Source organism: Oryctolagus cuniculus, chromosome 12, assembly GCF_051225735.1.
Source record: "Oryctolagus cuniculus isolate XC-2025 breed Fujian yellow rabbit chromosome 12, ASM5122573v1, whole genome shotgun sequence".
NCBI lineage: Eukaryota > Metazoa > Chordata > Mammalia > Lagomorpha > Leporidae > Oryctolagus > Oryctolagus cuniculus.
In genome coordinates, this window is record NC_142878.1 from 30,827,202 (window position 1) to 30,840,984 (window position 13,783).

At 38.5% G+C, this 13,783-nt stretch overlaps 1 protein-coding gene across 6 annotated transcripts in view; it reads right to left on the reverse strand.

Annotated features, from left to right (window-relative positions):
- Positions 1 to 13,783, reverse strand: part of PRPF39 (pre-mRNA processing factor 39) — a 36,131-nt gene that overhangs the window by 8,053 nt on the left and 14,295 nt on the right. For all 6 annotated transcript variants that reach the window (XR_016217352.1, XM_008269551.5, XM_070053717.1 and 3 more), the window contains 4 exons: positions 8,921 to 9,088; positions 1,805 to 1,970; positions 1,252 to 1,359; positions 3 to 167 (listed from right to left, as the gene is read on the reverse strand). Coding sequence is in view for 5 of the 6 variants with exons in the window: in XM_008269551.5 (XP_008267773.1) it covers positions 3 to 167; positions 1,252 to 1,359; positions 1,805 to 1,970; positions 8,921 to 9,088 (607 nt within the window). In the remaining variant the exon portion in view is untranslated. The remainder of the gene's footprint in view (positions 1 to 2; positions 168 to 1,251; positions 1,360 to 1,804; positions 1,971 to 8,920; positions 9,089 to 13,783) is intronic.

The following is a 13,783-nucleotide window of genomic DNA, read 5'->3' on the forward strand; positions in this document are numbered from 1 at the left end:
ACCTTGATCCAAAACTCCTCATAGAGGGCACATGATATGACACATCTTTCAAAGAGAACCACAACTCGTTCATGAGTCCCATTTTCAATTTCAAATTCTAAGTATTCTTTCCAGTTTTTAAGTTGTGCCTTTTCCAACGGTTTCACATGAAAATAAGGTCTTTTAATCTGTAAAACAATTGTGATGTGGCAATGAAAGTATATCAATACTAATTCTAAAATATTCAAAAGTAAAAATACAAAAGTTATTTAAATTATAGTTGATGATAATGAATGAAAATGTTTTTAGTTCACTTATTTCATAATTAAAATCCTTTTAGTTAAAAGCCTTAAATTCCTCAGGATTTACAAATAGATTTACAAATAGAGTAGCATGCATTTTCCATTCAATCAATTTTTGACAGAAATATACCTTTTGTGTATGAAATTTTATTGTTTGTTGAGTTGTCAATTTAACAATTAGACCATAAAGACAGTGGTTGCCAGGGCCTAGGAGTGACCAGAAAGGACCTAAGGAGATCTTGTGGAGTAACAATATTTCTGTATCTTGACTGTTGACTATTGTGGTAATTAGTGTATATATGTATATAAATATATAAATATTTTTCCAAAGCCCATTTTACAGATGGCAACAAAAAAAATCACATACTATAAGTTTATGATTCTATCACATGAAAGGCCATTTGCAGGGAAATGTATGGAAAGAAGAAGTATATTAGTGGTACCTTGGGGCTGAAGGAGGGGAGTCAAAGGTAAACTGGGGTAAGGGGCAGTGAACAGAGAGGGTGGTGGTTGTTGTTTTCTTTGAGGTGATGAAGATGTGGTGATAGTTATTTATCTTTGAATATACTAAGACAAACACTTTAAATGGATGATTTGTGTGGCATGTGAATTTTATCTCAATAAAACTATCAGAAAGAAACAGAAAAAGGAATTAAAACTGTGAGAAAAAACTCACTTTATTAAACATCTAAAATTGGTACACTTTATTGTATGTAAAGTATAACCAAATAAGGTTGATTTTTAAAAAACTGAATAATGAAATTCTTCAGATTAAGCAGAGATATCTTCATAATCAAGAGTAAGTCTGAATTCAGTAAGATTATAAAATAGATAATGGGAACAATAAATGAAGACACTCACCTTATTAAACATGTAAAAGTAAAGTGATAGATTACTCTATCCAAACTAGAAAAAAAATACATTATTTTTGTTTTTATTTTGAAAACTATGATAAAACAAAAACACTTACACCTTCTTCAAATGTCCACCTTTTACTAACTTCATGTTCATTATAATTAAACATTTCTTGATGAATCTCAATGATTCGATGTCTCATGTTTTCTATTTCAGTAATTAGCTTGGAAAGAAAAAGAAAAATCTCAAAAGTTATAAAATACTATAAAATATATAAAAATACTAGTATTTTTCAGTATCTCAGATACTATAGTCTTAGAATAGTGGTGAGATTTAATTATTAACAATTATATTCAAAGTCCAACTAATATAACTAACATTTAAAATGCAACATCCTAATAAACCAGTTTTTTACCTGTGCTTCTTAATATGACTAATAAATCACCACCTAGGCAAAATATCTCTCCTAAGCTATGTTATTTCTAGTTGTTTCAATAATATCTGAAATTTGAAAACATCAGCTAAAAATTACTCAACTGTCCCAACTATTAAACAAGTTACAAATCACTGGGTAAAACAGAGGTATAATTTATCACTGTACCACACATGCAGTGAGTAGATATAAGATATAGTTTCTCACATCTTGACTTTTGAGTAAGTCTCTTTACCTTTGCTGGATCAGTTATGTCTTCAATTCCTGATGGGAGATCATCACCAGGGGGACCATCATCACCACTATGCCCATTAACAGACGCTAATTCCCTTCTCAGCTGGATAAACTGTTCACCAGTTAAAAGATCTCTAGGCAAGTTATTCTGTACATGGTCTTTAAATCTAAAGGAAGATAATAAAAAATAAATGCTCTATATAAAAATCACAATTTTAGAATGCTTGTTATATTTCTATTACACTTTATTCCAAAGGAACTCATTTAAAGAAAGAAACCAAAATGTCATATCCTATTTCTTCTTTCTTTCTTTAGTGAAAGTTGATCACTTGATTAAACAGTCCACAAATGTGGGGAAATTAGGCACAGGAGGCAATTCAAAGATGGCGCCTGCAGGGAAATTAGGCACACGTGGCAACTCAAAGATGGTGCCCAAAGTCGTTTACCACCAAAGCTGATTGGCCGCGCAGCATCAGGGGAGGTGACAACTGATGACAAGTGTACAGACATGGCTGGTCCTGTAAAAAGTCACCCCGTAAAATGACCTTTTAAGTAATTGGTTGGTCCTTATGCCCTGCCCCTGTAATCCTGCGGGTCTTGTGCTTTAAAAGGCTTTATTATATGTGCAATAAACCGAGTTCTTGCTTGCTTGCTGCGTCTGACTGTCTCCGGGATCGGGAGGCTGGGGAATTGGGGAGCGGCACACTTAACTTTCTTCAGACCCAGTCCATCCTGGACTAAGACCCTACATACAAACATCTCCACTTCCTACCTGTCTTTACAATACAATGGAGAAGGTGGGAACAGGCAAAAATGCAAACTCCAGTTCTGTTATTAGTTACCTGAATTAAGGAAAATTTTCTTCTTTAAATGTTTCCTCATTTGCAAAATGGAAAATTCTTGCAAAGTTCAATAAAACTAAGTATGCCAAACCTTATTTAAATAGTAAATGATCATGGTTGCTACATGCAAAGCCAGTATTTCATATGGGCACTGGTTCATTCACATTCAGTTCCTTGTTAATGTGTCTGGAAAAGCAGTGGAACATGACCCAAGTGCTTGGGCCCCTGCACCCAAATGGGAGACGACCTGGAAGAAGCTCCTGGGCTCTTGGCTTTGGCCTGGTTCAGCCATGGCCGTTCTAGCCATTTAGGGAGTGAACCAGCAGACAGAAGATATCTCTATGTCTGTTTCTCTCTATAACTCTGCCATTCAAATAAATAAATCTTTAAAAATAAATAAATTATAAATGATCACTTGCGAATGATGAACAAATAGTAACAGGCCTTCCCAGCCTTAATACCTGTGTGCGTGCTCATTGATCCAATGAAATTGCCCTAAGGAAGATCACCAATGATCACTTATATGCAAAATTAAATGGACACTTATTTTGAGTAGTCTCTATCCTAGTAACAGCTTTGGTTCATAAGGCTGCGAACCACACCGTACTTTTAGAACTTTCCTCCTCTCTTGGCTCCTAGGTAACATTACCACTTTCTTGGTCTTCCTCCAAATCTCTGCTGCTCGATCTGCTCTGGGTTCCCCCTTCCTACCTGCCCTAAATGATACTATACTGAAAAATTTCACTCTCCATTTTATATACTTTCTGACTAATTTTATTAGTGCACCTTGAAATAGTAATTCCCTGTATACTATGATAACTCAAAACTATTACCACAAGTACAGGCCTTTTTCCTAAATTCCAGGTTACCATATTCAATACCAACACTCTGCATAAAGAAATATAATTTTGAGCTAATCTATACAGATTTTTTGAAGAAAATGTCATTATTTTATTCACATATGCCAAGTTATATACATACAAATGTCAACTGAAAAACCAAGTTGAGGGGCTGGTGCTGTGGCCTAGTAGGCTAAGCATTCTGTTTAATCCAGCTCTCTGACTATGGCCTGGGAAAGCAATGGGAAATGGCCCAAGTGCTTTGGCCCCTGTACCAGTGTGGGAGACTTGGAAGAAGCTCTTGGCTTCAGATCAGCCAGCTCCGGCTACTGTGGTCATTTGGGGAGTGAACCAGCAGATGGAAGATCTTTCTACCTCTCCCTTTGTCTGTGGCTCTATCTCTCAAATGAAAACAAAAAGAAAAATCAGGTTGAGAATTTAAACTAGCTACAATCTCAATTTTTATGTACTACAGGAATCTCACATACAACATGTCTTAAATGTGTGTCATCTTCATCCAAAAATTAACACCCTCAACATTTCTAATCTTGATTAAAGGTCCTGTCAACCACTACATTTCCTAATCTTCTCCACCTATCACCCACATTCCAATTGATACTATGTCCTATTGATTCTGCTTTCCAAATACATCTTCACAACCTCTTCATTTTCACCCCAATAAAAATAAACTGATCTTCCAGCCTCTAGTCTCACCTCCAAATCCCACCCCAATATTGCTACCAGAAATGCTACTAAAAAGCAAGCATAAAATTAGTAGGACAAGCATTTAAGTCCAGTGGTTAAGATGCATGTGCTCCACATTGGAGTACCAAGCTTTGATACACACCTGTGGCTCCTGACTTCAGCTTTAACTAATGCAGACCCTGGGAAACAGGGGTAATGGCTCAAATAACTGGGTTTCTACCACCTATGGAGGAGACCCACATTGAGGTCCTGGCTCCCAGCTTCAGCCCAAGCCAGCCCAGCCCCAGCCATTATGAGCATTTGAGGAGTCAATCAGCATATAGGAGGTTTCACTATCTCTTTCTCTGCCTCTAATTTAAAAAAAAAAATTAATTTTTTAAATGGCAAAGATGATCATCCCTCTGTTGGTATAATCACTTTAAGGGCTTTTACCTTGCATTCAGACTAAAATCTAATGTACTTAAATAAATTTAGGGGCCGGCGCTGTGACGTAGCAGGTTTATAAAGTTGCTGCCTGCAGAGCCGGCATCCCATCTGGGCAATGGTTCAAGTCCCAGCTGCTCCACTTCCGTTCCAGCTCTCTGCTATGGCCTGGGAAAGTTGTAGAAGATGGCCCAAGTCCTTGGGCCCCTGTACATTAGTGGGAAGACCCAGAGGAAGCTCCTGGCTTCGGATCGGTACAGCTCAGGCCATGGTGGCCATCGGAGGAGTAAACCAGCAGATGGAAGACCTCTCTCTTTGCCTCTCCTTCTCTCTCTGTGTAACACTAACTTTCAAATAAATAAATCTTTAAAAATAAATAAATATTTTTCCTATTCTGAACCAGACCTACCTCAAATCGTCAACATAAGTTTTTGACATGGTTGCACATGTATCATCTGCTATAATCTTGTGCAATTTTCTCCCTCAAGTTTCTTAAATAAGCATTTGTAAATACACATGAAACTAACTTAAATTTTGCAGTCAGGATATAGAAGCTAACTTAACCTACTTCAATAGCAGGAGGCAAAAAAGAGTGCCTTATTTTAAAGAAAGAAAAAATGAAGTGACTCTCAAATGAGTAGTATGAAAATGAACAGACTTGGGGCCAGCGCTGTAGCAAAGGTTAAACTGCCACTTGTGGTGCTGACATCCTATATGGGTCCCAACTGTTTAACTTCTGATCTAGCTCCCTACGAATGTTCCTGGAAAAGCAGTGAAAGATGGCCCAAGTACTTGTGCCCCTGCACCCATATGGGGAGACCCCCAAGAAGCTCCTGGCTTTGGATCAGCTCAACTCCAGCTGTTGCAGCCATTTGGGGAGTGAAGCAGTGGATAAAAAATCTGTGTCTCTCCCTCTGGCCCCCCACACTTTCTCTCTGTAACTACATTTCAATAAACAAATAAATCTTAAAAAAAAAGAAAATGAACAGATTTAACACTAAGATGAGTATTAAAACTCAATTATAATCAGAATATAAATTAAAATCTTGAAATAAAATTTTAAAATAACTAGAGTACATAAATTTAAAATGACTTGTGGTTGGTCACTGTGGTACAGTGACCTGCAAAGTTGGCATTGCATAATGGAGCACCAGTTCAAGTCCAGGCTGCTTTGTTTCCAATCCAGCTCCCTGGGAAAGCAGCAGAGGATGGCCCAGCTGCTTGGGCCCCCGTCACACATGTGGAGATGAGGATGGAGTGCCTGGCTTTTGGCTTCAGCCTGACCCAGACCTGGCTATTGCACCACTTGGGGACTGAACCAGTGGATGGCAGGTATCTCTCTCTTTGATTCTTCCTTTGTCACTCTACCTTTCAAACAACTAAATAAATCTTTAAAAATAAAACAAAACACAGGGCCGGCATTATGGCGTAGTGGGTTGGACGGCTGCCCCTGATGTTAGTATCCCACACAAGAATTGGTTCGAGCCTGGGTCGCTCCATTTCCGATATAGCTCCCTGTTAATGTGCTTGGGAAGGCAGTGTTTGGTTGCCATTCATGTGGGAGATCCAGATGGCATTCCAGGCTCCTGATTTGGGACTGGCCTGGTCTGGCCCTGGGTATTGAGGCCATTTTGGAAGTGAAACAACAAAGGGAAGTTATCTCTCTCTCCAGCCCTCAACCTGTCACTCTGCCTTTCAAATAAATAAGTAAACCTTTAAAAAAAATAAAATGGTTTAACTACTAAATTATAAAATATTCTTTAAAATGGTAATATTGCACAATATTAACCAATAAATTTTCACTATTTTTTAGTCATCTAAAGCTAATGTTTATTTAATACAGACAGGTCACGTAACTAATATATATTGTGTTCTTCCTAGGTATAGTATAGACATACAAATTAAGGCTCAGAAACTGACAGACACACAGAGAATATAGGAGACATACATTCAAAGCAGTGTTGTCAGTGCCAATACATGTAACAATATGGGTACATTGGTGGCACAAATGACAGACTAGATGTCTCAATACTGCACTTTGAGAAACCACTAGCACTTAGAAATTACCAGAGGCTAACTTGAGAATTCAGAACTGATGACAAAGTGCTCATGTTAAAGATTTAAATTAGACATTCCCTTGGAAATAATGCTCAGTGCAAATTCAATATACAAATGTACACAATAGAAACGTTATCATAGCACTTTTTCTTTTTAATATAAGTCTCTTCCTTCTATACTTCTGACCTACTTGAGAGTAAGACCTTCTTTGGGTCTTAATTCTTACAATTTAAATGACATATCAGTTGGTACCTATCAAGTGCTAAAATAAATGACTTTAAGCACAGAGCTTATGTTAGACAAAAAAGTAGTTTTCAAAGTAGTCGTGTATATTATTTTGCTTATATGAACTACAAGATTTATACTGACTACCTGTAACTTTGCTATTAACTGATAAGGAAAGTATTTTTTAATATATTAAGTGAAAAACAGCAAATTATAAGCAGTATATGTAAATACCATTCTCTTATTTTTTTTATTTGAATGGCAGATATATGGAAAGAAAAAGACAGATTCTCCTTCCATCTATAAGTTCATACCCCATATGCCCACAACAGCCAGAGCTAGGTCAGGCCAAAGCCAGGAGTCTAGAACTCAATCCAGCCCTCCTACCTGGGTTCCAAGTATTTGAGCCATCATCTGCTACCTTCCAGGATGCATATTAGCAGGAAACTAGATTGGAAGTGGAGGAACCAGGACTCAAACCAGGTACTCCAATATGGGATGCAGGTATCCCAAGTATACTTTTAACCACTGTGCCAAATGCCTATTCCTCAACTGCCATAAAAACTCTAGAGGAGTACCTATAAAAAAGTATTTGGAAAATCTATCAAGATCTTTGGAGTGACACTGTTTAGTTCTAACTGGCTTCCAACCACTAACCAATTGTGGTCTTCTACAAATATGCTAATTTCTATGCCTACACATTTATAAAGTAATAGTAGCTACCTCATTGGGTTATTATGAAAATTGAGTTATAAACCAGTGTCTGGAATAGGACAAATGTTATAAAGTGTTTTTGTAAACCTATTTTTTCCCTCACAATCTGTACAATTCTGATAATGACAAAATTTTATCTATACTTTTAAATCACAGAATAATTAGTCTTTGAAAAGGCACCTTTGGTCTGTACGTATTTTAAGTACCTTCATATTCACTGGTTCAATAAGGCATTTCCATATGCCAAACCTTGTGTTAATAATGTGTTTAAGTGTCACCTAGTACATTATATCCTAAAAAAACCCGTTTACCTCCTCTATTTCATCAAAAGCAGACAGTATATTCAGAACTAGAAGGTACCTGTTTCTGAGTTAGTTTTACTTCTTTTATCTCTAGCAAACAGTTCCACACTACTTTACATATAATTCTTTTTGTTGTAAAGAAAAAATTCAGAAAGTCATGTACTTAAAATGCAGTTAAGTTTATACAATATTACTCCTAAAAATGCAGATCACATGTCACTTAAGAAAACAAAAAACCTCATACTTGTTCACAAGGCTTTTGTAGGAAATCCCATCAGTGGGATTCCTTACAAACAGAAGAAAACATCATGGAAATCATAGTACACAAAAGTAGTTGTTTTAACAGTTACCATTAGAAAGAAATACCATTAAAGAAAATCACAGCAGAAAATTAAAATAGAATGATACTTTGTGTGAATATACACAGGACGTAGTATATAAATCTAACACTGCTCTGACAAGACAGGATTCTGATGTTTCCTCATGCCTAAAATAGATAAGGAGAATCTTCTATGTAACAAACAATAAAATTCAGGGCAGGCATTTGACCTAGTAGTTAGACACCACATCCTGTATGGAAATGACTAGGTTTGATTCCCAGCTTCAGCCACTGACTCCAGTTTCCTGCTAATGTAAAGCAGTAGCAGTGATGGCTCAAGTAGTAAGATTCCCAATACCTTTTGGAAGACATGAACTAAGTTCTCAGCTCCCAGCTTCAGTCCCAACCAAGTGCCACTGTGGGGACTGAACCATAGGATGGGAGCTTTCTCTCTGCTTTCTTCTCTCTCAAATGAATAAACAAAAATAAAAACAGTAAAATTTTCAATATTCTATAAAGTATATGAAAAACCATAAAAATTTAAAAATGTATAAATTATGATTAACAAGAAAATGTATCCCTGTTTCACTCTAGTAAAATTTTATATACTATTTCAAAAGCATTATATGCAATATTAGGAATTAATTATCTAAGTAATAAATATTTGAAAAATCAGATTTTTCTACCTACCTCTGAAAATGATGACTATACAGCTGTGTTGGAATACCAAGAATACGATCGTAGATAGCTGTAACTTCTCTCAGGTTTCCCTGCTCATTTTCCCAGTTTATATACATTTCCCACAGTCTGTCAGATCGGAAATCTGTTCCTGCAGCTAGAACGGCATGCTCAAAAGTTCTGAAAAATTAAATTACTTTTAAGTTACATTTCCAAAACAAGTATCACTTTTAAAGTATTATTTTCAAATTTAGAAGACAATACTAAATTCAAAAAATTATATTTTTAACTCCTTCCTGTTCAAGTAGAGGAAAGCAGAGGAAATAATGCAAAGCCCAAAATAGCTGCTTTAAAAAGAGAAAAGAAAGTTAGATAAATGTAACATTAAAATGTACATACTGCAAACAGGTAAGAGTGACACAGTTGATACTTAACAGATACTTGTACAGATTCATTTAGTGCAGAAGACAAAACTGTTTATAACAAGTAAGAATTTATTGAGAGGCAAATTTTAATTTAAGGAGCACTTTCTATCAAAATTAATTATCTATGAAATGCAGGATGTGTATATATCTTAAATAAAAGGTTTCTGGGGGAAGAATAAAATAGTCATGCCTTGCCTTTAAAAAAATTAATTTTCCAACAAGGGAACAAGCTGCCATGTAACAGAATAAGTACAAACATATGTTTTGAACTTCTTAAAAGCCCGCCACAATCTTTATTTAAAACTGATTACAAAAATAAGTATTTTAAAATACCTGACAGATTTCTTTAAACAAAATGTAATCATTACAATGGTATAAAAATTTGGTACATATTTTTAAAATATATTATCTTAAAATTATGAGGTATTTTATAAAATTATATTCCTAAAATTATCCTACAATTTTAACACAATCTTGATCAAAGCTCTAGTGAACTTGGGATATATGGAAAAGGAAAATAAAACTAATATTCGCCGGCACCATGGCTCAATAGGCTAATCCTCCACCTTGCGGCGCCGGCACACCAGGTTCTAGTCCCGGTTGCCCCTCTTCCAGGCCAGCTCTCTGCTATGGCCCGGGAGTGCAGTGGAGGATGGCCCAAGTGCTTGGGCCCTGCACCTGCATGGGAGACCAGGAGAAGCACCTGGCTCCTGCCTTTGGATCAGCGCGATGCGCCGGCCACAGTGCGCCGGCCACGGCAGCCATTGGAGGGTGAACCAATGGCAAAAAGGAAGACCTTTCTCTCTCACTGTCCACTCTGTCAAAAAAATAATAATAAAAAAAAACTATCAAATATTCATCTACTATACAAAAATGAAAACTGTTTTTAAAGAAGGACAATGTAATGGGCTTTTTCCTAAAAGCTACTGAGAACCCAATACTGGGGCTGGCACTGTGGTGTAAGGGGTTAAACCCCTGCCTGTGATGCCAGCATACCATATGCGCACTGGTTCCAGACCCAGCTGCTCCACTTCTGATCCAGCTCCCTGATAATATGCCTGGGAAAGCAGCTGAAGATGGTGCAAGTGCTTGGGCCCCTGCACTCACATGGGAGATCTGGAAGAAGCTCCTGACTCAGCTGTTGCAGACACTTGGTGAGTGAACCAACAGATGGAAGACCTCTTTGTCTCTACCTCTCTAACGCTTTCAAATAAATAAAAATAAACAAAGAAAAAGAACCATTGTCTTAGTAAAACAAAAACCTGGAAATGATCACAAATCAAACCTTAAAACATTAAAAAAAAATCAGTGCATGTGTAAGAATGTGGTAAATGGAGGCTGGCACTGTGGTGTTGTGGGTTAAACCTCTGCCTGTGGCACTGGCACCCAATATGGGCACAGGTTCATGTGCCGACTGGTCCTCGTCTGATCCAGCTCTCTGCTATGGCCTGGGAAAGCAGAAGATGGTCCAAGTGGTTGGAGCCCTGCACAGCCTGGGAAACTTGGGAGAAGCTCCTGGCTCCTTGTTTCAGAATGGCAAAGCTCTGGCCATTGCAGCCATTTGGGGAATGAATCAGCAGATGGAAGACTTTTATCTCTGTCTCTTTCCCTCTGTCTGTAACTCTCTCTCTCAAATAAATAAATAAATAACTTGTAAAAACAAAAAAAGCATCTAGTAATTGGTAAGAAGGTATTTTTAGGTCAATGCAGAATGCTTAGACTACTCAGTATGGGGGGGAAAAAATTCAAAAGCAAATGCACAACAAATACAAATTAAATGCCAGACTGAATGAATGACAAATAAAATTGTAAAGCTATTAGAAAATGCAGTTTTTATATTCTTGGTAAGATAGGCACAAAATACAGAAATCAATGTAAGATTAAAAACTGAACCACATTAAGAAAAAATATTCAGTGATAAAAGACACTAAACAAGGGGCTAGCCCTGTGGTACAGCAGATAAAACCGCCACCTGCAGTGCCAGCATCCCATATGGGAGCCAGTTCAAGTCCCAGCTGCTCCACTTGGGATTCAACTCTCGGCTATGGCCTGGGAAAGCAGCTGTAGATGGTCCAAGTCCTTGGGCCCCTGAACCCACATAGGAGACCTGGAAGAAACTCCTGGCTCCTGGCTCCAGATCAGGGCAACTGCAGCCGCTGTGGCCATTTGAGGAGTGGACCAGTGGATAGAAGACCACTTACTCGCTCGCTCGCACTCTCTCTCTCTCTCTCTGCCTCTCCTTCTCTGTTTAACTCTTTCAAATAAAATAAAAGACACTAGCCAGCACCGCGGCTCACTAGGCTAATCCTCCGCCTAGCGGCGCTGGCACACCAGGTTCTAGTCCCAGTTGGGGCGCTGGATTCTGTCCCGGTTGCCCCTCTTCCAGGCCAGCTCTCTGCTATGGCTCAGGAGTACAGTGGAGGATGGCCCAAGTGCTTAGGCCCTGCACCCCATAGGAGACCAGGAGAAGCACCTGGCTCCTGCCTTCGGATCAGTGCTGTGCACCGGCTGCAGCGCGCCGGCCGTGGCGGCCATTGGAGGGTGACCAACGGCAAAGGAAGACCTTTCTCTCTGTCTCTCTCTCTCTCACTGTCCACTCTGCCTGTAAAATAAATAAATAAATAAAATAAAAGACACTAAACAAAGTTAAAAGACATGACAACACTGAAGGAAACATGCTTTATGTAAAGAGAAAAAATTAAGAGTGTATGTGTATGTTTATAAGGTCCCAGGAAAATAAACCCAAAATGATTCAAGAAATGAATGTAATGTGCTGGGGTGTCGCGGCACAGTTGGGGTAAGCTCCCCTTTGCAATGTATAGACATCTCATATTGGATCACAGGTTTTTGAGCTGGGTGCTGCTTTCAATCCAGCTCCATGGTAATGTGCCTGGAAAAACAGCAGAGAATGGCCGAAGTGCTCGGGTCCCTGCCACTCACATGGGGCACCCAAATAGAGTTCTAGGCTCCCGGCTTTAGCCTGGCCCACCCCTGGCTTTTCTAACCATTTTGGGAGTGAACCAGCAGGTAGAAAATCTTTCTCTGTCTCTCGACCCCTACTCTTCTTGTCATTCTGCCCTTCAAATAAATAAAACTAAAAAAGAAAAAAAAATGCAAAGTACTTAATGAATTAATGTGCCAAAGAAAAGTACAAGGGAGGAGATGGAAGGACTGTACAGTGATGAAATACAGAATGTTTAATGACCATCTCTTTGATCAATGGTGAGAAATCTTCAACCTCCTTTTCTACCCAGTTATGGGATTTCAGATGCTAGTTTACATTCCTCAGGTAGATCAGATAATGCTTCTCTGAAGAAACTGCTTGGCTCAGGAATAAAATATAATGATATCAACACTGGAAATCTCCCAACAAAAACCTCAGTGGCTTTCTGATCACCCTACTGTGAAGTCTTGCCTGCTAGCTGACAACACCCTGTACAAAACACAGATTCCATATAGCTTGTTAATATCTAGTCTTAACACTAACATAATCCAGAGATTAGACATTTCAGATGACAATAACAAAAACTTCAGAGAAAACAGTGTTGAGACAGAGAAAAACTTCAATTACCCTTAATATCTTCAAAGAAGTAATAAAAATATAGGCAGCCATGAAACAAGAATAGAAGGATATAAGAGGAACATTCAGAAAACAAGAAAGAATCCAGGATATTAAAAACCTGATGGCAGATATTAAAAATCCAAATACAAGGATCAAGGAAATACTCCAAAAACCTGGAAAAGTCTAAGAGATGAATAATAAGGAGGCAGAACACAAGATAATTCAATGATTAAACCATGAGGTCCAATACTAACTATCAGAAACAACAGAGGGAAGCCAGCACCGTGGCATAACAAGTTAAGCTGCTACTTGCAACGCCAGCATCCCTTAAGTACCAGTTCAAGTTCCAGCTGCCCTGATTCCAACCAGCTCCCAGCCAATGTGCCTATGAAAGCAGCAAAGATTGCCTAAGAACCTGGACCCCTGTCAGCCATGTGGGAGGCCAGGATGAAGTTCCTAACTCCTGGCTGCAGCCAGGCCCAGCTCAAGCTGCTGTGGGATCTGGGGAGTTAAACCTTTTTTTAAGATTTTATTTATTTGAAGAGTTACAGAGAGAGGTAGAGACAAAGACAGAGAAGTTTTCCATCCACTGGTTCGCTTCTCAAATGGTCTCAACAGCCAGAGCACAGCCAATCCGGAGCCAGGAACTTCTTTCTGGTCTTCCACATGGGTGTAGGGACCCAAGAACTTGAGCCATCCTCTGCTGCTTTTCCAGGTGTGTTAATTTTTAGGGAGATGGATTGGAAGTGGAACAGCCAGGACTCGAACCAGTACCCACACAGAATGCCAGCACTGCAGGCCGGAGCTTTAATGCCCCTGTGCCATGGTGCCAGCTCTCTTTTCTGTTTCTCCCTGTCACCTTACCTTTCAAAAAAAAAAAAAAAAATG